Source organism: Trichechus manatus, unplaced genomic scaffold, assembly GCF_000243295.1.
Source record: "Trichechus manatus latirostris isolate Lorelei unplaced genomic scaffold, TriManLat1.0 scaffold00091, whole genome shotgun sequence".
Lineage (NCBI taxonomy): Eukaryota > Metazoa > Chordata > Mammalia > Sirenia > Trichechidae > Trichechus > Trichechus manatus.
The window spans coordinates 5,725,078-5,749,656 of NW_004444027.1; the positions used below are offsets into that span (position 1 = coordinate 5,725,078).

Consider the following 24,579-nt stretch of genomic DNA (forward strand, 5'->3'; position numbering starts at 1 on the left):
TATCTCCAGAATTGGAGTTGGTTATTTGTACCCTATTTTAGGTTCAAGGAAGAGTAAGGTTATTTACCTGTAACTCCAATGCAGTGAATTCGAAAACATCAGACGTTACTTACCTTCCTGCAGTGTAGCATGAAATGAGACAGCATTCAGTTCTCCACATAGGTGGACTCAGGGCCAGAGAAAAGTCTCCTACTTTCCTACCTACCAGTTTGTTTGGCACATATTAATGTATCATCATACAGGCTTGAAAGTTTTTTGCTTTTGTTTCTGTTGCCACTTTATTGTAGTTTGAAAAAGCTGAGTCCTGCCTCTATGGGACAACTGTGACAAAAACTTTAGCTCTCTGGGGATCAAGGAGAGAAGTAGTTGATATTTTTACAAGAGAAGAAATGGACTTAAACAGGCACATTACCTCTTCCTGACCAGCTCCTGATCCCTGGTACTCATATGTGACATTCATAGTAAGGCAGAAGCCACTTATTGGCTATGTATCCATACTTTGGGAGCTACTTAACCACTGTACCTCAGTTCCTCATTCAACACCTTGACTGCAGCCTTGTGGAAAGATGATCCTGAGCTAGGAGGACACAGCTAAGCCATATCAGATTCCCAACCCACAAAAACCATGAAATGATAAACATTTGTTGTTTTAGGCCACTAAGTTTTGGAGTAATTTTTTATGCAACAACAGATAATATACCACTACACAGAAAGACTTAAAATTAGGTTGCTCCTCACTAATCTTTATGGCTTTTCAGTTACTGTTTATTCATTAGGATTTTGTTGGCTTTGAGTAGAAATTTTTCTAGACGTCACACTCTTCACCAGGTTGGTGCCAGGAGTTAGTGGGCTGCATTGCCGATGACAGAGCTATCCATCAGTGATATAACTACAGTTATTAAAGGGAAGGTTTTGCCATTTCTTCTGGTTCTTCTACTAACTAACCTGGATTGCTATCCAAATATCCAAAGTCCAAGTAAATTTATTAATAACTGCTTTCTCTTCATACTTGGAAAGACCAGCTCTAGATGTTCTCTCTGCTCTAATGAATGATTCTTTGCTTCTTCCTGTCTGTGGCTTCTGTCTCTAAGTGGGTGGTGATGACTTCACTGAACCTTCATAATCTCTAAATTATTCCTTACCCATCAGGTATTTACTGAATAATTTGTATTTATGTACTGTCTCTCTAGAAACCATCCTGCATGGGATCAATGCCTTAGGCTCTCCAATCAAGCTCTTTAACAACAGAAATCAAATGTTCAAAAATCCAAGTTACTCCTAAACAGATCATTAGAAGAACATTTAAATAAAATAACCATTTGATTTCTTTTGAGCTTTATAGTACTTAAGCATTTTTCAAATGTTAAAATATTTTTAAAAATTCTCTCAAATTTTATTAGGGAGCATGCCTATGTGTGATGCGTATTTACAATTCCCCTCCTAAAAACAAAACAAAATCTTCATAGCCATGGCATGTCAATTTCTTGTAAAGTCAGTCTTCTCCCCTAGTGTTGGCTTTTGTAGTTTATTCTGTAGACACATCCAAAGAGGCCTGCTTAAGCATTCCTGTGTCCAAGTCTGGCAAAGCTGGAGATGGCAAAAAGGAAGTTGCCTTTTTGTGTCCCTAACGAAAAAGAACAACAACTAAGAACTCATGCCCATTCATAGCTCATTCTAAGACAGAGACTTGGCAATCAGCTCTCCATAAAACTTTACCGATTAGTTCCTAACCACGTTGTTGTGTTGTTAGGTGCCATCAAATTGGTTCCTACTGATAGCGACCCTATGTACAACAGAATGAAACACTGCCTGGTCCTGTGCCATCCTCACAATCGTTGTTATGTTGAGCCCATTGTTGCAGCCACTGTGTCAGTCTGTCTGGTTGACAGACTTCCTCTTTTTCACTGACCCTCTACTTTACCAAGCATGATGTCCTTCTCCAGGGACTAGTCCCTCCTGATAACATGTCTAAAGTAAGTAAGATGAAGTCTCACCATCCTCCCTTCTACGGAGCATTCTGGCTGTACTTCTTCCAAGACAGATTTGTTCTGGAAGTCCATGGTATATTCAATATTGTCCACCGGCACCATAATTCAAGGTACCAATTTTTCCATGGTCTTCCTTATTCATTGTCCAGCTTCTGCATGCGTATGAGGCGATTGAAAATACCATGGTTTGGGTCAGGCATACCTCAATCCTCAAAGTGACATCTTTGCTTTTTAACACCTTAAAGAGGTCTGTAGAAGATTTGCTCAATGCAGTATGGTTTGATTTCTTGACTGCTGCTTCCATGGGTGTTGACTGGGGATCCAAGTAAAATGAAATCCTTGACAACGTGAGTATTTTCTCCGTTTATCATGATGTTGCTTATTGGCCCTGTTGTGAGGATTTGTATTTTCTTTATGATGAGGTGTAATCCATACTAAAGGCTGTAGTCTTGATCTTCATCAGTAAGTGCTTCAAGTCCTCTTCACTTTCAGCAAGCAAAGTTGTGTCATCTCCATACTGCAGGTTGTTAATGAGTCTTCCTCCAATCCTGATGCCGTGTTCTTCTTCATATAGTCCACCTTCTCAGATTATTTGCTCAGCATACAGATTGAATAAGTATGGTGAAAGAATACAGCCCTGACGCACATCTTTCTTGAAGTTAAACCACACAGTATCCCCTTGTTCCGTTTGAGCAACTGCCTCTTGGTCTATGTACAGGTTTCTCATGAGCACAACTGTTCTGAAATTCCCATTCTTCATGTTATTCATAATTTGTTATGATCCACACAGTCAAATGCCTCTGCATAGTCAATAAAACAGAGGTAAACATCTTTCTGGTATTGTCTGCTTTCAGGCAGGATCCATCTGACATCAGCAATTATATCTGTCATTCCATGTCCTCTTCTGAATCTGGCTTGAATTTCTGGCAGTTCCCTGTCGGTGTACTGCTGCAACTGTTTTTGAATTAACTTCAGCAGAATTTTACTGGGTGTGATATTAATGATATTGTTTGATAACTTCCACATTCTCTGGGATCACCTTTTTTTGGAACAGGCACAAATAAATGGATCTCTTCCACTTGGTTGGCCAGGTAGATGTCTTCCAAATTTCTTGGCACAGACAAGTGAGCTCTTCCAGCGTTGCATCCATTTGCTGAAACATCTCAATTGGTATTCTGTCAGTTCCTGGAGACTTGTTTTTCACCAGTGCCTTCAGTGCAGCTTGGACTTTTTCCTTCAATACCACTGGTTTTTAAGCATATGCTACCTCCTGAACTGGTTGAATGTCAATCATTCTTTTTGATACAGTGACTTTGTATTCCTTCCATCTTCTTTGATGCTTCCTGTGTCATTCAGTATTTTTCCCATAGAATTCTTCAGTATTGCAACTTGAGGATTGAATTTTTTCTTCAATTCTTTCAGCTTGAGAAATGCTGGGCATGTTCTTCCCTTTTGCAGGTCTTTGCACACTTCATTATAGTACTTTGTCTTCTCGAGCCACCCTTTGAAATCTTCTTCAGTTTTTTTAATTCATTTCTTCCGTTTGCTTTAGCTACTCTATGTTCAAGAGCAAGTTTCAGAGTCTCTTCTGACATCCATTTTGGTCTTTTCTTTCTTCTCTTTTTAATGACGTTTTGCTTTCTTCATGTATGATGTCATCCCATAACTTGTCTTGTCTTTGGACATTAGTGTTCAATGTGTCAAATTATTCTTGAGATCGTCTCTAAATTCAGGTGGGTTATACTCAAGGGGTTGTACTTTAGTTCCATAGTAGTTTTATATAGTTTTTGGACCACTAAATCCCTTTGTGATGCTCAGCTGTTAGCAGAATTTTGAAGGGTTGACTACAGACTGAATTTCAACCAGTCTAAAAAGATGGTGAGAACAGTAGGCTGAGCTGGGCCTACTACTATAGTTCATTAATACGGAGACTTGTTACCCACCTTTTTCCCCTCACATTTTAATACTTGCAATATTGGCATATGTTATAACTGATGCTATCTTTTAGATTAGATGTAATCTGGTAAATATCTGCTTTAAACAATTCAGAAGCAGCATTATGTCAAGTGTAGTAATTTTTTGTGAGGAGTTATTTTTCTCTAAAACCTTATGATTACTAGTGGGTCCAGGGGTATCTGAGTTAAATGCTCTCCTGGCAGAGAATCTTGATGATCTGTGGGAAAGTTGGTGATCAGCAAAGATCAACTAGTGGAGCCTGAGCTAGTTGTTAGCTCATAAAATAGAGGCTGGTGTTATCAATTTATGGCGGTGTTTTTCAGAGACATAGCTCACGTAAGTTAAGCACCTTTTCATACAGTTGTTTAAGAAAAAATATATTTGCGTTTCTGGAAACAATGCTAGGCTATAAGACCTAATGCTGTGGTGTTTTTGACATGTATGCTGTTCTGTATATTTTCATTACTAAATCAATGTAAACATTGTAGGTTCAACAGAGTACAGATACTTGTATAAAAAATAAGTTTTATTAACAAAATGGTCTCACAATATAAAATACAGATAGATGGGTTCATTTTCCTAATTTTTGGGGATCATCTTTCTTTTTAGGTCCAGCACTGTAGGCAAACAAATAAAACAAAATCAAAGACTAGTCCCCCAGCGGAGGCATGAGAAACTACGAAAAGCAAACATGACACATAAGACAACCAGTCAGTCATCTTTTACCTTCCCTTCCACTATTAGACTCTTGGAAAGCTGTATCTGTCACTTTTGCTACTCCTCAGCTTGTTGCCTGACCATCCTGGCTACTCTAGAGACCCAGAAATGGGAAGAAAATGAGTCTCAAGTTAAATGGAAAGTTCTTGCCTGAAACAGTGCTAGGAATCCAGGCCGGGAGATGGTGGTCATTACTTCAGATTATGTCACTCAAGAGCCACTTCTTCATTACTTAAGCAGAGACATCACAAAGACATCCAACAGCTTTTTGTCTCCTTCCTCAGCTGACTTGTGCTGGGCAGCCATTGTGACAGACTGTAGGATTTCATGGAAGTGGAAATGGCTCAGCTACTCCATTTAGAACTTCTGTAAAAATTTGAGGACGAGGTCCCGCAGTCGCACCCTGAGCATCTCGTCACTGTCACAAATGATATGAGTTGAATCTTCCTCAATCTGGATCAGTGTCTCTGCTTCCTGTAGCAGGACGATATGGCCCTTGGCTGTGTCTTCCACCTTAATATCACTGAAGCCATGCTGCTCCAAATGAAAAGAGAAAGGGAGATTGATGGGTATTCTGAAAAGCAAGGGACTGACTTGAGAAGGTATTTCAGCAACTGAGGGCTCTAAAAATACTTCTCAGACTTGACTGAACTGAACATTTTAGGAAATGGCATTTTTGATACTGCTCAATACAACTCTTTAGACTAGTTTAAAAGGGCCTACTACTACAGCAATAAAAGTCAACCACAGGTTCATATACTTTAAAAGGTGTCCCCAAACATGCAAAATCTCATGCAACACATGACAGAATTTCCACAACCTGTTTAAGCTTTTTTGACTTATTTGAGGAGCACATCAAAGCACCTGTGTTCTAGGCTGTTCCTATCATCAGCCTCAGTACCAAGTCCATGTTCCCTGTTAACAAAGCCCCATCCTAAGCCTCAGCTGTTCTTCTGAGCTCCCAGGAAAATGCCAATCCTGACAGCAAGACATCAGTGACTGTGGGATTTGGCAAATCCCTCTCAAGGGAGGAGGAGATAAAATAGCATAGCAAATACCTCTCTAGCTATTTCTAATGCTGATTAAAGAAGTTTCTTACAAATCAGACATCCAGTTGAGAAGAAAAGAAGTGGAAAGAAGACTGACCTGCTTGAAAGGGACACAAAACAGGTAAAGGACACTGATCTGGGGAGATGCTCCACATTTAGTTACGGAAAGCACATCTGTGGTTTTGGACAGTTACTAACATTCCTCCTGCAGTAAGGAGATGAGGCAGAAACGGCAGAGGGGAACATTCAAAGTCAAGTCCTAGGGGTTAATTCCTGGAGAAGCCAAGTCTTTCTGGGAAGCAAGTTGTTTCAAGTTTTTAAAAATGTAAGTCGAGCTTTTGACTTGTCAGTATGGACCAAGACCACTTCCAGCTCATGAGGGAGGCAAATGCCAGTAAGTTCACCTGTATCACATAGTGTGTCTAAGAGAATTCGACAAGTTGGCTCTTCTTTGGGGGGAAATGAAAAGATGAATGGAGAAAAAATTGTATGAGGAAAAAAAAACTAATGGAGAAAAATTCTAAGAAAGCATTTACTTTAAGATTTGAAAGAACCTAGTCATTGAGATACTTAGTTTGGACAAAAGGCAGTTACTAATAGTTTAACAGAAGAAAATTTCCTTTCCTGTAATTACTTACTGGACTTAGTTGCAGTTCTTGCAAGAAGCAGCATGAATATTATTTTTAGCCAATTCCTTCATATCAAGGATTCTATAATCCTAATAAGAAAACAGTCTCCAAAGTCCTGTGACTGAAGCCAAAATTTAACTTTGACTAAATATATCTAACTATATATTTTTAAACTCTGGCAAGAATAACTTTCATTGGAGAAGCAGGTTATTAGGGATGAGGGTGTAGGATGGACAGCCGGACAGTGTTCTCCAAGATGTCCACCCACTTTGTTCTCTTTGTGCCCTATCTGGGAATTGCTGGGCTCGTTTCCCAAACCACCAAAGATCTAGCATCACCGATGCCCTCTGCCCACACTTCCGGCCTTGATCCTGGCTCAGCCCAGAGAGACCCACAGGTCCTATGAATAGGCGTGCTGTCTTCTCTGACAGGAAGGGGTCATCGTCTTTTTTTTTTTTTTTAATTGTACTTCAGGTGAAGGTTTACAGAACAAACAGTTTCTCATGAAACAGTAGTACACATATTGTTTTATGACACTGGTTAACAAGCCCACGACATGTCAACCCTCTCCCTTCTTGACCTTTTTTTTTTGGTGAAAATATACATAGCCAAAGATAACACCATTTCAAAAATTTCTACATGCACAGTTCAGTGATATCGACTACATTCTTCCAATTGTGCTGCTATTCTCACTTTAGATGAAGGTTTACAGAACAAAATAGTTTCCCATTAAACATTTAGTACACATGTTGCCCTATGACAATGGTTAACAACCTCACAACACATCAGCACTATCCTTACTCAACCACGGGTTCCCTATCACCAGCTTTCCTGTCCGGAAGGGGTCTTCTTGCACGCAAGTGAGGATTGAGGGGATGGTTCTTCCTCAGCCCGGCTGTTCCCATCCTGCCCAACCTGTCACATCTGCGTTTTTCAAGAGAAGCTTTTCCTCAGTCTAGTTTCCATAAGAAATGGGATTTGAAGAGGAATTTTTCTAGCTACCTAGTACTTGATGGTAAGGAAAGGGCTGGTAGAGAAACAGTTGGGACACAGAAGGAGAGGGAGGGCATTCTCTTCTCTCAACTCTGTAATTTCTTCCCTGGCTCTGTTCCTGGCATGACCATGGTCCAGTAGCTCAGACAGTGGAGGCTAAGGCAACAACATATATTCCTTGAAGCAAGGGTGTCACGATGAGCACCAGAAAGGACAGCTTATATTCCTTACATAGTATAAACTTAATTTACTCACCTTCTCCAAGGTCTGCACAAACTGCTCCACAGGAATGGAGCCACTCAACAAAGGCTTCAAAACTTTGCAGTCAGGAATGTCATCACTCACCCGCTTTCTCTTCTTACCACTTGTGGGCTGGGTGGGCCTTGGAGGGGGCTAGCACAAAAAGAAAACATGAATCTCATCAAGAACTACATCTAGAGAAGCAGGGGTTAGGGCAGGTCACATTTAGAACTTGGCTGGTCCCTGAGTGGGTCCATCCTATCCTGTGGTAATCTCTTCTCTGATACAGAGGCCTTGAATCATCCGTGGTGTGCAGACTCAGCAGGCACTGGAGTTCAGGTTCACTGTTAGCTAAGGGTTCCATCTGGAGTCCTTCACAACACAAATAGGCTAATGCCAATCTATACCACATGGTACATCTTATTTAGCTAAGATTTCTGCCTTTTATCAAGAAGCTTTAATTTTCAATCAATTCAGTTCTGTATTTGCTAAATAAATTCTTAATAATAAACTGTGCTGGCAACTGCAGGGATAGTAACAGCACAGTGGCTAAGGCCATCTGCTAGAAGACCAGACTGATACGGGTTGAAATCCTGCTACTTTCTGGCTGTGGAAACTTTGTCAAGAAACTGAAGGTCAATAAGTAAATAAATAGATAAGTAAACAAATATATAAATAAATAACCTGTAAGATGGTAATGGTAGAATCTTGTGAAGATTAAATAAGATAATGCACGTTAAGGACCTAGCACAGTGCCAGGCTATTGTAAGTTTACATAAGCAGCAGCTGTCAGCATATTGGAAATCCTAGTGGTGTAGTGATTAAGAGTTCAGCTGCTAACCAAAAGGTTGGCAGTTCGAATCCACCAGGTGCTCCTTGGAAACCCTATGGGGCAATTCTACTCTGTCCTATAGGGTTGCTATGAGTCGGGAATCGACTTGATGACCATGGGTTGGGTTTTTGGTTTGGTCAGCATATTATGCAGAGGTACAAAGGTAAACAGTCCAAATCTTGAAGGATTTTTTTCTAAAGGGGAATAAAACAAGTGCCTAAATATCTACACTACCAGGCAGCACACGCACGATGCAAGGGAGGCACAGAGTGCTGTGGAGGCCAGCGGTATGCGAGCTTGTTCATCATGTTAGCAGGCCCCCAAAGGCGTTCCCTGCTTCACACAGGTATGCTCTGTACTTACGGGCATCCTAAGGGAAGGGACTGTCCTTCTACTTTTTTAAGTCTCCCCCACAGTCCCCAGCTCATGTAGCACAGTGCTCAGGGTGAAGTCTCAATGAATGGCTACCTAATCAATCTGAAGAAGTGGTGCTGCTGCTTTCAGAGCTGTTACCAGCACTCAGGACCATGTGTGGCCACATTGCGTGAACATGTTCTCTCCCCTTTTATCTCACTGAGCCATGTGGCCAGAGACATTAGTAGGAAAGAATCTATATGCAGTGCCTGCCTCACTGTTTCAAATATAACCCATTAAGTAGCCTCGTCTCTATTTTGTGCTGATTTGGGAAATATGTGTTCTGGGAGCTGGCTGAGATGCTATGATCGCAGTGAGGTGGCTAGTCTTCAAGGCCCAGGAGGTTCATCATAGATTCAAGCCTAGCCCACCCTCTAAAAGGATACCTGAAGAACGTGCTTGTTATCTTTAGTATGCAGCACAGCCGAAACGGTTGCCAAGGAAATGCCAGGCTTAATCTCAATGGGCACCAGAGAATCTGCAAGCTGAAAGTAGAGAAGGATTTCAGTAGGCTCACACTAAATGTGAGGGAAAAGGGGTGTGGCAGCTGTGTTACCCAATGTGAGAAGTTGTGAGGCCACATTGGGCGTTAGCTCCCCCTCCCATCTGGAGCTCGGAGTGAATGCTGATATGCAAGGGTCAGCACACCACATTCAGCAAGCTTACACCCCACACGCTCTGCCCAGCTACGTGGCTGAGTATTCCGTGCAAAACAGGATCTGTTGAAATTATCAAGTAAAGAATCATAAAGTTGAGCCTTTACTGATTACCATTATTGATTTTTTTTTTTAAATTTTTATTTACATTATTGCTGCCTAAAATTGACTAAATAACTTCATGGAAGAAAGGTGAAAAATTTTTTTAATAAAAAACATATCAATTACTCTATCTCACAATAAAGAGGTAAGAGAAGACAGAGTAGGTAATAGGGGGTGGTGATGGATGAACTGAGAAGAGGAAGAGTGACTGATTCCAATTTTCCAAGTGGTACAGTATCTTTTGGGTACTTTTCATGGAGAGCTCTAGGCTATACAGCAGAGGCCATCCAAGAGCAACCAAATTTCAGTGCATGCTGGGACTCCAGTTTGTTGGCCTACTCTGCTTCTCCCTTTTGTCAGTTAATCCACAAATAATGCCAACACCCTGTCAGAGCACTATTTATCTGAACTCCTACAACAGCCTCAAAATGGCCCACCTGTCTCTTGTCTCCATTCCGTCATATACTGCTTTCATGTGGCTTCCAAACAACTCTTAACTCTTTGATATAGCTCTCAAAAACCTGTAAGGGCTTCCCATTACTCAAAATACATATCAAGTACAGATTTTTCATTCTGGCCTTTATGTCCCTCCTTAGTCTGGCTGCCTTCTTCATCCTTATCACCTCTCCAGGTGGCTAGTGTCAGGTGAGAAAGACTGAGTGAGTTCTCTAATTCTTAGAAATCTGACTTCTCTCACAGGTGGAACACACAGCTTTTACCTGTGAGGCCATTCTCTTTCCCGAATACCTGAGTTTGACGTGGATCCTTTTCTATGGAACTTCAGCCTCTCCCCACCCTAGATACTGGCAGTAGCATATGATATTATCAGGACCCCTAACACTATGGTTTAGCCACTTATTGTTCTTACATAGAGACCTCCTACCTATCCAAGCCTTCCTTATTTAAAACCAAAATTAAATAAATATGAAAAATTCCATTTATGCAAACGAGAAGATTAGTATCAAATGGACAGAGGAAGCAGCTTAGGATATTTAAAGGGACTGACAGATGGCATGTGAGGACTATTTCATGAAGTAAGAAAATGTATATAGTGTGAAATGTTCTTTACTGAGGAGACAGGTATGTGCCAGTCTCTTGGCAATGCCAGTTCCTGTTCTTAAATGTCTCCATCCATATTCTTTTCCTTCTCACACAGCAGTTATTCCTGTCACAGACAATACTGGCAAAAGCCAAAGAATTGGCTTCGGAGGTTTAGGGATGGCACTGTGGGAACCAAGAGGATGAGATCCTCTCCCTGGGCAAGTCCATGAACTACGTCCAAGAAGACTCCTGGGAGGTACGGCTCTTCAAAAAGGTTGAAAATGTCAGGTAGCAGCTCAGCCAGAAGGGAAATCTGCCCAAAGCCTCCAACAACCACCTGCTATCCCAGGAAGAGGACTTTCCATCAGAACAGGCCTGTGAGGACTGACATGTCACATCTCCCAGTTTGTACTGATGAGGACCAAAAAAAAAGATGTATAAGGAAGCTGCAGAGAATAAATGATGTACTTTCCAGTTAAGGATGAAAACAATATCCATTAGTAGCAGCAAAACACAAAAAGCAGGAATGAGATTTTTTATAAAATTGAGGTGAAATTCACAAAACATAAAATTAACCATTTTAAAGCGAACAATATAGTGGCATTTAATACATTCACAATGTGTAACCACCACCTCTAGTTCCAAAATATCTTCATCAATCCAAAAGAAAATCCTGTACCCATTAAGCACTCACTTCCCATTCTTCCCTCCTCCCAGCCTTTAGCAATCACCTATCTGCTTTCTGTCTCTTGGATTTATTACCCATTCTGCACATTTGTAATTGGAATCATACAACATGTGACCTTTTATGTCTGGCTTCCTTTATTTAGTATAATGTTTAAGGTTCACTCATGTTGTAGCATGTATCAGAACTTCATTCCTTTAAAAAAATTTTTTTTAATTGTAGTAAAAATATATGCTGTTGTTAGGTGCCATCAATTTCCAACTCATAGTGACCCTATGTACAACAGAACAAAACACTGCCTGGTCTTGTGCCATCCTCACAATCGTTGTTATGCTTGAGCCCACTGTGGCAGCCACTGTGTCACTCCATCTCGTTGAGCGTCTTCCTCTTTTTTGCTGACCCTCTACTTTACCAAGCATGATGTCCTTCTGGGGGGCTGATTCCTCCTGATAACATGTTCAAAGTATGAGAGACATAGTCTTGCCATCCTTGCTTCTAAGGAGCATTCTGACTGTACTTTTTCCAAGGCATATTTGTTCGTTCTTTTAGCAGTCCATGGTATATTCAATATTCTTTGCTAACGCCACAATTCAAAGGCGTAAATTCTTTTTTGGTCTTCCTTATTCATTGTCCAGCTTTCCCGGGCATATGAGGTGATTGAATACACCATGGCTTGGGTTAGGCAGGCGTACCTTAGTCTTCAAGCTGACATCTTTGCTTTTCAACACTTTGAAGAAGTCTTTTGCAGCACATTTGCCCAATGCAATGTGTCACTTGATTTCCTGACTGCTGCTTCCATGGGTGTTGATTGTGGATCCAAGTAAAATGAAATCCTTGACAATCCTTTCTCCATTTATCATGATGTTGCTTATTGGTCCAGTTGTGAGAATTTTTGTTTTCTTTATGTTGAGGTGTAATCCATACTGATGGCTGTGGTCTTTAATCATCATCAGTAAGTAAAAATATATATAACAAAATACTTGCGATTTCACCAGTTATATATGTACAATTCAGTGACGTAAATTACGTTCATCATGTTGCTTCATTCCTTTTTATGGCTGAATAATACGCCACTGTATGTATAGATCCCATTCTGTTTATTCAAATTCATCTGTTGATGGACACAGGTTGTTTCCACCTTTTGGATAATGTTGTTATGAACACTGGTGTACAAGTATCTGTTTGCATTACTGCTTTCAATTCTCTTAGGCAGGAGTGGGATACTAGGAGTAGAATCGCTGGGTCATCTGATAATTCTGGAGCTCTGGTGGTGCAACAGTTAAGAGGTATGGCTGCTAACCAAAAGGTTAGCGGTTCGAATCCACCAGCTGCTCCTTGGAAACCTTATGGGGCAGTTCTACTCTGTCCTATAGGGTCGCTATGAGTCGGAATCGACTCGATGGCAGTGGGTTTTTTTGTTTGTTTGTTTGTTTTGATAATTCTATGTTTAACTTTTTGAGGAACTATCAAACTTTTCCCAGAGCACTTGACCCATTTTGCATTCCTACAAGTGATGTACAAGGGTTCCAATTTCTCCACATCCTCACCAACACTTGTTAATTTCTATTTTTTTGATTATTGCCAATCAGTAAGATTTTAACCCATTCATTTCACAGATGCATTTTCCAGGAAAAATCAAATGAGACTTTTAGTTCTATCTTACACTGTACTTTAAGAATGATGGAAATCTCTACCCTTGTATAAAGTGGAATCAACAGAAAACTATTAGTGAGAACAATCCAGAGATCTGAGGGACAGCTGTTGAGCTTAGCTCCAGTGTTTTAGCCTTGCAGTGGGAGGTTGTGGAGGAGAAAGGGAAGGTGATAACACCAAATCAAACCAAACTCATTGCCATCGAGTCGATTCCGACTCATAGCGACCCTGCAGGACAGAGTAGAACTGCCCCATACGGCTTCCAAGGAGCAGGTGGTGGACTGGAACTGCCAACCTTTTGGTTAGCAGCTGAGCTTTTAACTACTGAGCCCCCAGGGCTCCATATAAAAGATAGAGTCATAAAAATAAAAGCAAGAAAAGACTGAGGAGTATTAAAAATAAAAGATGCCTGTCTGGAGCAGTGGTTCTCAAGTGGAGTCCCGGGGCCCCGGGGGCTCCCAGAGTCATTCAGGGAGCTGTGAGGTCAGTGCTAGTGTCACAGTAACACTAAGATGCGATTTGCCTTTTTCACTCTCATTCTCTCATGAGTTTTCTGTGGAATTTTCCAGAGGCTACATGACATATTTATCACAACAGATTAAATGCAGGAGGAGATGTGAGAGTCAAGCTGTCTTCTACAGCCAGATGTTATGGAGATTTAAAGTACAAAACAGTGCCCTTCTCTTTTTACTATTTTTTTTGAAATTTATTTTCATGAAAAAAATATTTTAGTTATCTTGACATGTAATGGGATTATACTGCTATATTTTAAAAGTTTTAATTTCTTATATAGTGAATATCTATAGATATAACCCACATAAACAAAAGTTCTTTGGGTTCCTAATTTTTAAGGAGTTTTGACACCAAAAAGTTTGAGAGCTGCTGACTTGGAGTATTGAAATTGAAATATAAGCCTTCAGCCCCAGCCGCTGTAAAATACTAAGCTAAAATGTGAAGATAGTCATGTGCTGCAAAATGTCCGTTCAGGCAACATCCGCCTGCACATATATCCATGGTCCCGTAAGTTTTTTTGTTTTTGTTTTTTAAGGGAAAGCAGATCTTTTATTATTTCCGTTTAATGGTTTTAAAGACTCCAAACCCCCAGCAAGACTTGAGGGGCATCCCAATCCTTGCAGTGCCTCCTCCTCCTCCTTTCCCTCCTGGCTTCATTCACCTGCCCAGCAGCTGTGCAGCCTTTCACTCCCACTGCAGTCTGCTTTGCTCCTGCCATGGGTGCTGGTGGGGACACTGGCTGGGCCTGGGGCACCACTGCCAGCTGTTACTCCCGGTACCTGCACACCTGCTATAGCAGTCAATTCTCTGCGTCCCTGTGAGCCTTCCACCCTTTCCCTCCCTGGGCCTGGATGCGCACAAAGTCCCCAACGGATACAACTGTCAGGCTTTGTCAGTGGGCTCATATGGTGTTCGCACAATGCCTAAATCGCATAATGCCCTACTTCACAGAAAGCAACGTATGGAGGATGTTAAGTCACGTGTACCTGTACTGACAAAAATATTCAGACACTGGGCTAGCTTCTTTTACTTTTAAGATGAACAAAACGTACAGAAAATGAAAAGCAAGATCATAAAAACACATTTAACATCTATAACAACCGGAAGGGATGGTCCGCCTACTTCTGTGTTAAAAACAATGAAACAAAAACTCGTCCCATTCTTGGAGTGGGAAATCTGCTCCCATCCAAAAAAAAACATACTAATGACAAATTATAGAAACAAAACAAAAATTCCCAACTGTAGGCAATATTAACCTAGTGGGTTGGGCAACCAGGAGTCTAAAGCTAAGAGTCATTATTTCAAAGTTCCAGCAGAAGGCTTCAGGCAGACATCTGGTCAAAAAGAGCCTCTGCTGAGAGGAAGACTGAACTGGTGAGCCAGAGGTCTGCAAGGGCAGATAGGTGGGCATAGGGCAGGATCTCAGAATCAAAGCTGCCAGTCTGCTCATACTGGATTGAGCAACAAGTCCCTGGGTGGCACAAATGGTTAAGCGCCGACCACTAACTAAAAGGCTGGAAGTTTGAACCCATCCAGAGGTGCCTTGGAAGAAAGCCTTGGTGATCTGCTTCTGGAAGGTCATAGACTTGAAAACCCCATGGAGTGTATTTCTATTCTGCACACATGGGGTTGCCATGAGTCAGAATCAACTCGATGGCATGGGTTTACTGTGCATCAGAATCACCTGGAGAGCTTGACAAAACAGATGGCTGGGCCTTACCCTTAGGGTTTCCAATTAAGTAGGTCTGAGGTGGGGCCTGAGAATCTGCATTTCTTACAAGTCCCCAGATGCTGCTGCTGCTCTGGGGTTGCACCTTGAACATTACTGCCCAACAGCATGCAGAGCTGAGAGAACGATCTGAGCAGGAAGGCTGCAGGTGGTGTGTCCCAACGTGAGTCAAACTGTGAGTTTTACTCTTGCTTAGGTTAAAGAACTAAATCTGTGACCCTTGTTAGGAATTAACTTTCAGAAACGAATGTACCAGTATCACTTGAGGTGTCTTCAGAGATGGAAGAGACACCTCCCTGCCAGTTGAGACCACATAAAATCTAATAATAGTACCTATCTCATAAGATTGTTGTGAGATAATCCATGAAATGTGTTTAGTACAGGTCCTGGCCCATAGTAAGGGCTCAGTAAGTATCAGTTATTTTCATTATAATTAAATAGGGAGGCCAAGGGGCTGGACCAGTGAAACAGGGAAAAAGGGTAACCTGGAATTCAGAGCTGAAAGAATTTGTATCCTTTTGGGTCTTGATAGGATACAGCCTAAAAGGGAAGTGCTATTACAGCTAAGCTCCAAGCAAACTGCGTTTTATAAAAGTGTAAAGCAAGCATCTGAAGGAAATTCACAAGAGAGGCAGCCTTGACCATCTCACTCATGAATGAGCTATAATTAGAGGGAAATGGAAGTCAGCTGGTTAGCCAAATGTTTGCCTACAAGGACAAGCTGGTGAATTCACAAGCTCAAACTAAAAATTAATACTCTTTTTCTTTTTAAAGAATTATTAGACCACAAACATCCAAATGACCTTCAAAGTAGTCAACTTGAGGAGCTATGCATATATTTATAAAATTTTACTGCTTAAAATGTTTTTGACTCCCCCTTTTAAAAAATTATCTTTATAACCAATTTATAAGGCTTATAAGAAAATTTATATCATTGCCTTGAAGGTATAATTTGGTTTTGGCCGAAAACTCTATCACCTAGCTTGATTACCCCATCTTGATCACCAGACATAACTACAAATACTTTTCTAAAATTGCTTTCAGTAGTCAAATCTCACCTCAAAGGATGAAGATTTGCTACCAGTGACTATATTCTCACAGAGAGTCGACAGTGGACTGTTCTAACTCATTAGGGAGGTCCCTGTGAAGGTGGATCTCCTCCTCTGCTTTCTCACGTCTGCATCTTTCCAGTCTAGGCTCACAACAGGACTTGTGCTTCCGCTTACTCCTACTATATACTGGTGCTGAAAGCACACACACTGCGATGCTCCCTCCCAAGCACCAGGAATGAAACAGAAAGGGGTATAAAATGTGAACAATTTTCTACTTATGTGTGCTTTAATGAAAAACAGGATTTCTTGCATTTAAAAAGCTCGTTAGTTTTGTGTTGTTCAATCAATTTTATTTAATTATTGGAATTGGCTTGAATCTCCTTTATCCACTGCTCTTAATTAAAAAACAAGAAAAGTTCAAAAGGTTAATTCTGGAAAGGACTAGATATACTGGAAACCGGGTCCCCATTTTGTGGGGAGTACAGTACCTGGTCCCTGTCCTGGGCCCACCACCAGCCTTTGGCAGGGCACACAGAAATGAGCAACATGCAGTAGTTTTAAAGTTCAAATCCAATATCTGGATACTATTTCTGAACTTCAAACTCCAAAAATAACTTTGAGGACACTAGTTTTAGTAAGTTTTCCTGCCTCTTGTTACTGTTTTTTAAAAAACATGTTGAAGCTATCTCAAAAGGCAAAAGAAAATCAGAAGTAGCTTCCTACAGAGTTTTATACGCCGTAATTGCAGGAGATGGGCCATTTGACTCTCTTGTCTTCCTTCTCACAGTGTATCTCAAATATTCCACATGTACAATACACTTCTTACTTTTTTCCCTATCAAGACAAAGGCTAAGATTTTTATACAAGTACAAAATATTTACTTAGATCAAAACTAAGATATGCTAAAATGGATATAACTAATAAGCATAGATTCCTTACATTTTGGTTACTCTTATCTCCTCCATCTATCTTTGAAGTTCGATGAAACTCGATGCTTACTCATAAATGAGGACTAGGAAGGACAAGAAAGACCACAACCCCTAAGGAAGTTAAGGACAGAGCTGGCATCAGCATTTCGATCCCAGGGTTCTAGCCTGGGACCTGGCCTACTGAATTGCACTGCTTAAACATTAATATAAGCAGCAGTCCTGACTTTAACAGCTGTTACTTCATTAGTTGAAAAAACAGAAAGCTCAGAAAATTCCATCTCTCTTCCTGGTTACTTGCTTAAGGGTCTGTGTTTTTTGGTTCATTCATATTTGAAACAAACCCAAAAGGAAGCCATCTCTGGGACAATCTTCTTCAAAAGACTCAGGTGGAAACTTGAGTTTAGCCATGAGAAAGAAAACGGCTCACCTCAGGCATAATTTCAATCTTTTCATACCGACGTTTGAAGGGCAGGGCAAGAACCTCGGCCCGGTGATAGGACATGGCAGGGGGCTGGCAGTCAATCATCAGGTCCATCCTGTGGGACTGGGTTGGAGGTGGCTGGGTATACTGCTCAGGACACACCACGTGGAGGGGCTGGAGAAACCAGCGGGACAGGGTGAATAGAGAAGTAAAGAAACAAGATAAGGCTGTAAAGCAAATCAACCTACTCTGAATAAGGTCAGCATTTGCTAGGCTAGCTCACTATCTTAATTCTATCTTTTCAGATGCTTATTGCAACTTTCAGGCCATTTCTAACTCTCATCCTCTCAAATTCAACTAACTGGTGAGAGGAGAGTAGAGCACGAAAAAACCCAAACCCATTGCTATTGAGTCAATTCTGACTCACAGTGACTCTACAAGACAGAGCAGAACTGCCCCATAGGGTTTCTAAGGCCGTAATCTTTATGGAAGCAGACGGCCACATCTTTCTCCTACGAAGCAGCTGCTGGGTTTGAACCAGCCAACTTTTTGGTTAGCAGCTGGGCACTTAATGACTGTGCCACCAGGGCTCCTTAAGACACAAGCCCAGTGGGGGGAAAGAAAAATAAAAGTTTAAGGGAAAACCCCTGAACTTCCAGCCATGTTGATGAGTGAAAGATTTATTTTGCCTTTTTTTTTTTTTAATTTTTTTTACTACTTAAGTTATTTTCATGTCCATGTGTCTTCTCCTAACTGGTCTCTAAGTTCTTTGAGGGCACAGTCTTTAACACGTACCATGTCTACTGTTACAGGCTACTGGCTGATTAGTGACAACTGTGATTTTTCATGCTAGTTTGGTATTCGTGGTTTTGAGTTTCTTATGTTGCCTGTGGGTCAACTGGCATTAGGTAGTGGTTACTGTGTGGTCAAGCCACATACTTAATCATTTGCATGGAATATGAGATAGAACGTTTTTTTTACAAAATGTTTCTTTTTGTTAACTTGTGAGAAAAAAAAAAAAATTAGTAAACCAAAGTATACTTTAGACAAAGACCAACCAATTGAAAACTTGGCACCCACAGGGTTTCATACAGTAAATGATTTTACATAAGAGTTTTTGGACCAAGCCTCAAGTTCCCTGAAGAATAAGACTTTCTAACAGGCTTAACTGGTTGGATTTAAAACAGCACTTGTTCTTTAGGGCTAATCTTTCCCTTCTTCCTCAAACTTCTTTTTCCTGATCTAGTTAGTATCTTTATAATCCTGTCTCAAAGCCATCTGACTCCACAATCATAGCCTGAGGACTTCTCCTAGGTTTTCCTCTCCTAAAGTGGAGATCAGGTCACATCCAGTGTCAAATATTAGCACACTATGCGTAGTGGTTAAGTGCTATGGCTGCTAACCAAAAGGTAGGCAGTTCAAATCCACCAGGCGCTCTTTGGAAACTCTATGAGGCAGTTCTACTCTGTCCTATAGGGCTGCTATTAGTTGAAATCCACTCGACAGTAACGAGTTGGGTTTTTTTTTTTTTTTAACATGGTGGCTTAAAGAGTTACAAAACTTGTTTAGGGACTGGGATTTGTAGTTATACTTAGTAATGAAAACCAACAGGCTCTTAACTGTTTCTTCCAGCATGTTGATTAGGAGACAGTGGGGTATCAGATTACCCCAACTGAGGCCAAAAATTGGTTAACTGCTCTCATTATGCCTAGCCAGGAAAAGCTCGTATTCTCTTCTTGTAGAGCAAGAAAGTTAGTGATCGCCATAATCAATAATCCCTGTGCTCCAGAGGCTCTTCATCCTTCTCTTTTTCTTGTTACACTTCTTAGAGTTTTGTGTTAGACCCTCCCATCCTGAGGTCAAAGATTCTGTAAAGGGGAGGAAAGAGGATCTGAACTAGGTCAACAAATAAAGGGAGGTAATCGTATCTAGCTGAATTACTAGGTGGAGAGACACCAGAGTGAACCCTGTCTTCCTTGACAATTCCAATCCATTTTTTCCTTCCCATTTACCAAAAAACTTACCATGTCAGTAGTAATTGACCTAGTGCAGTGATTTTTCATTCCCTGCTTTCCCTCTACATTCCCCTCTGTGCATATATTCTTCCTTTTATCCACCACTTTACCTCAACTACTTCTTCCATTCTCTATGACAGAAAATGCAAAATGAAAAAACAAAAACAACAAAAAACCTCTAACAAATGCAAAACAACACTATTAGTGGTACTAACCTACATGTGCAACAAGGGCCCAATACATGTTTCAGGCAAATTGTCTTTCAATATAGTGAACATGTTTTTAGAATGACTTGTCTTTTTTTTTGTGGGGGGGAGGGTACAATTTGCTTGTAACTGGAGACAGGCTTCCTACTGTTTATGCTTTCTTTTCCTTCCAGTTTTGATGTCTTTAGAGAGGAAACTTCTTTCAATATGTAATGATCATCAATTTTAAGTTTTCAGGGTAACTAGTATATGCCTCAGCATTCTGTGGACGTTCAGAAAGTTAGAAAAACAGGACTCAAATGCAGCTAGGCAGGCCTCCTACCTTTGATCAGAGATTTGTAGCTACACAGAAAGAATATCACCAAGTGAAGACACAAGCACGGTTTACTTCATTACCTGCACTTCTTTAAGCAAATTTGACACTTGGATGAAATTCAGTCGTGTGTCAATGGGGCAGTATATGCATTTCATGGCCAAGGGCTGGTAGGGAGCCAGTGCTTCCAGATAGGAGAAGTCAGGTTCTAAGGAAAACAGAAAATAAATTTTAAAATGCAGGCAACGGAGGGGCTGCCCAGCAAAGAAGGTGGCTGGTGCCGTCAGGGCCAAGTGAGGGGTAGCCAGAGTGGTCAGGGCAGGCAGATGGTGAGTGTGGGGAAGAGGCTGGTACACACAGGGAGATTGAGCAAATAAATAAAAACATCGAGGAGGATGGGAGCCAGATTTCTTACTGTCAGAGAAAGAAGTAACAAATAAGGAAAGGAAGAGGTTAGAATGAACCCTGTAGGATGGACTTGGAATTGACAGTATAGGTGTTTACTCAAAGTTTTCAACACAGACAGATTTAACAAATGTAAAGCAAATGATATAATTTAAAAATCACCATTTGGCAACCAGCATATAGTTATAATTTATTCAGATCAGAATCTCATCAACGTATGCTAAAAAAATCAGATAAAAATTGGATGAAGAACAGGATATATACATAGTCTCAGTGTCCCTACAAAAGTTACTTATTAAATACAAAGAGAAAACTGGTGACTTTACAGCAGAGAAACCTGGCATAGGCCACTTTAATCAAGTACTCAAAGTTAACAGTATGAGACAAATCAATGTCCTGGGCCACCTCCTCCTGGACAGAATGTGCCTAGAAGAAAAAACAAACAACAACAACAACATCAACCAAAATGGACTTTGACCTCCAGGTCAACAAAACGCTTCCGCTGAGACCATCGTACTGCTGTCAGCAAGCCTGAGCACACTACGGGTGGGCACTATGCTGACCATTCAGTGAGTTTGCTCTCTCTCTAGCCATGCCAGCCTGCTTGGCAGAAACTGTTCAACCCAACTCAATGAAGCTGCCCACCTTAAGCCAAAAAACTGGCTCACTCTTGATGTGATAAAAGAAAACCGGCTCACTCTTGATGCGATAAATGACTTTCCAATACAGCCAGTGTCCCAACATCATGCTTACGCCCTCCTGTCACACACTGACTTATCCTGTGTATTTGGGATAATTGATAGAACCTTCTAATATCTAAATTACCACTCTACCAGCAGATCATGTTTCCCCAAGAAGAATACCTGGAAGTCTCCAAAATGTGGCAAGCACAGGCTCCTTAGGAGGGCTGACTGACTCCCTTTTCACCTGTACTGAGAGCTACAATTCCCATCACACCAGCAGACATCATAAATGACACAGCTTCTTCTCTGGAAGCCCAATAAGACAGTTTAAATGTAAATTCATTACTCAGAATTGTCATGGACAATCACATAACCCTGGATATCTTTTAGTTAGCTAAAGGAAAATTTATACAATCAAACATACTTCCTACTGTGCCTATGTAAATACTGTGACCCTGTCATGTCAATAACCCACCAACAAGAGGAGAGACTTAACCTCAGAGTCCTATTACAGACAATGTTCTCTGGACAATCTCCTGATCATCAGCAAGTTGTCAGCAATGGTGAAATTCTGGAGAGCATGAAATCAATGTCTTGTGGCCTGAATTCATCTGCTTTGGCCAAAAAAAGGGGGGCCTAAGAAAGGGGAAAGCAGCCCCAGGCAGTGGGGAGCTCCGCTGGCCTTTTTAGCTGGGCATTGGAGATGAGCTGGGCTGGCACCCAGGCCTGGGTGTCCTGTGGAACATAAGCAATCTCACAGGACACCAACATCAGACAAAGCCACTCTGGGACCGTGAGAGATCAAGACAAAAACAAGACCACTCTGTATTCATGTCTGAACATAAAAATATGAAAGCTGCCCAAACCACAAAATGACCAAACATCCCTCTATCCTGGCTAACGTGAGAGACTGCTGCTTCTTTACCAATTACAGCTTTATCCTCGCTCCATTCTTCTTGCCTTCTAAATAAGCATCAAGATACCCAATCATAAAATTACTCCTGCTTCCTGACAGCACCCATCCAGAGCAATGTCCCACTGCCTTGAATCTATCCCAAAATCACCCACCACAAGCCCAAAGTCTAGAATAAGTTCTTTTTAACACCCTCTGAGATGCTCCTCAGCTCACCATGGTGCATGTTCTCCCTTGCTGCAGCACATCAATAAACCTAACTCTCTTCAACTACAAGTGTGTTCCTGGTGGTCTTTGGTTGGAGGGCAATGACACTCCTCACAAGCTGAACACAAGCTGAACACAGAGAAGGTCCTAAGTGTCCCTGGCCAGGATGCTGCTGGCATAACTAGACTCTCTACTAAAGTCTTAAAAGTAATTAGAAAACTATAAAGAGGGAGAAGGCGACTAGTATTTTCTCAGCAGCTTTTATGTGCCAGACACTGTTCTAAGAGCTTTCATATCACAGTTCACAAAATTCACAGCATAACCCAAGGAGACAGCTATCAACAATCCCACTTTACAAGGAGGAAAGTGAGGCTCAGAAAGGTGAGGTCACATGACTTAGGTTACATAGTAAGTTGGGCCAGATTTCAAATCAAGGTTTTTTAAGTCCATAGTCCACGAGATTTCCAAAACCCAAGGCTGCCTGAAGACCCAAAATTGATAAAAATAATGTACTGATTATCTAAGTAAAACTCCAACTTAACCTTATTAAAAGATTTGCTTTTCCTGACGGGTTCATCTCCAGAAGAAAAACTGCAAGCCAGAGAGAAAAAGCATAATCAAAGGAGAAAGATACATCTCAGTTAATAATTCCTAAAGGGTAAAACAATACTGGTTACTGGAATTACTGCAGTTCTTGAAACAGCTTACAAAATCCTATCAAAAAGTAGAATTCTGTCTCAGGGAGAAATCTAAAAGAACAGATATAAAGCTCTGTCCAGTACAGTTGTCTCACTGCATACTTTTCTCTCTCTCTCTCTCTTTTTTTTTTTTTTTTTTTACTTTTTTACAATTGTACTGATTCCCTTGTAGTTTCTTTATTCTTTGGCATTTATGGTATAATAATACCCACATTTATGCCTTACTGTAAAATCCTTTCGTGGGTCTGTAATCTTGTAGGTGTGTTCACTGACAGCCCCAGTGGAAGGGCAGGGTTTTGTCTGTTTGTTTTCTTTATTTACCTGTGAATATGACAGTGTTGAGACTAGACTTTCCCCAGAGCTCCAGGAAGTGGACTACATCCCCAAACCGGAGGGAAGGGTGCCCAGTGAACACCACACATGGCTGTCTGAAATCGTTGCTGAAGTCTCCGTGGATGCTGGGGTAGTGCTTCAGCTTATTGGTCTGAATGAGCTAGAACATATAAATATATGGAGAGATGTTAGCCTGCATAGGCTGAAGGAAGAACCAAAGCATGGGAAGGTGAGTCAAACAGAAATAAAAATACAAACAAATCTTATTAAAATTATATAAACACCAACAATTTTTACTTATGTGACTCTCTGAACAGATGGGCAAGTCAAGTCCTTTTCGTGATGTTAACATGCTCAGTGGAGACTTTTGTTCTGGTTGTTATGGCCTGATTTAGTCTGGCTATTCTTTAATAGCCACCTGACACCCAGAGCCCTGCCTCAGAGTCCTCACTAACAGTTACTCTTCGAAGCTGTTAGCTGTGAAACACTAAGTTCTGGCAACAATAAACAGACACCTCACACAGGAAAAACTGTTTACCAGTCTGGAACTCCTCGAGAAGTTATAGCTTTATAAACTTTATGTTGTTGCAGCATCTCAATAAAGGCAAAGACCAAACTGGCTTTCTGAAATTTGGGAGATTTGATGTCCTCATGACACCAGAGAGCCATATTAAGAAGGATGCCATGTACAGCCTTAAACCTGTCTCAAAAATCTATGCTTTGAACCAAGAAAAGTTCCCCTCCAACACAACACCTGATAATCTTCTAATAATTTGAGGTCCATACCAATATAACACCATATACTGTTACAGCATTACATGACATCTTACGACACTGTTCAGAAACTCTGCCCAGGTTCCTGCCTGCTGACTTGCCCTTACCCCCACCTTCCCACTATAGCATCAGATGACAAACATCTAGGATTCACAGAACTTCAACATCAAATAGGCCAAAGGAAGTTTTGCCATGAGAGGCTGTTTAATAGATAAAGAAATGGTCTACAACACTGCTTAATCCTTTGTTGTTGTTCGGTGCTGTCGAGTAGCCTCTGACTCATAGCGAAACCATGTACGACTGAACGAAACATTGCCCGGTCCTGTACCATCCTTGTGATCATTGTTATGTTTGAGCCCATTGTTGCAGCCACTGTGTCAATCCATCTCGTTGAGGGTCTTCCTCTTTTTCGCTGACCCTCTACTTTACCAAG

The 24,579-nt window shown here is 41.0% G+C and overlaps 1 protein-coding gene across 2 annotated transcripts in view; it reads right to left on the reverse strand.

Moving 5' to 3' along the window:
• Positions 1 to 3,613: 3,613 nt before the first annotated feature.
• Positions 3,614 to 24,579, reverse strand: part of INTS9 (integrator complex subunit 9) — a 157,717-nt gene continuing 136,751 nt past the window's right edge. For both annotated transcript variants that reach the window (XM_004382191.2, XM_023736736.1), the window contains 6 exons: positions 23,361 to 23,532; positions 20,217 to 20,341; positions 17,606 to 17,773; positions 9,205 to 9,303; positions 7,588 to 7,725; positions 3,614 to 5,195 (listed from right to left, as the gene is read on the reverse strand). In XM_004382191.2, the coding sequence (XP_004382248.1) occupies positions 5,019 to 5,195; positions 7,588 to 7,725; positions 9,205 to 9,303; positions 17,606 to 17,773; positions 20,217 to 20,341; positions 23,361 to 23,532 (879 nt within the window). In that variant the 3' untranslated portion in view covers positions 3,614 to 5,018. The remainder of the gene's footprint in view (positions 5,196 to 7,587; positions 7,726 to 9,204; positions 9,304 to 17,605; positions 17,774 to 20,216; positions 20,342 to 23,360; positions 23,533 to 24,579) is intronic.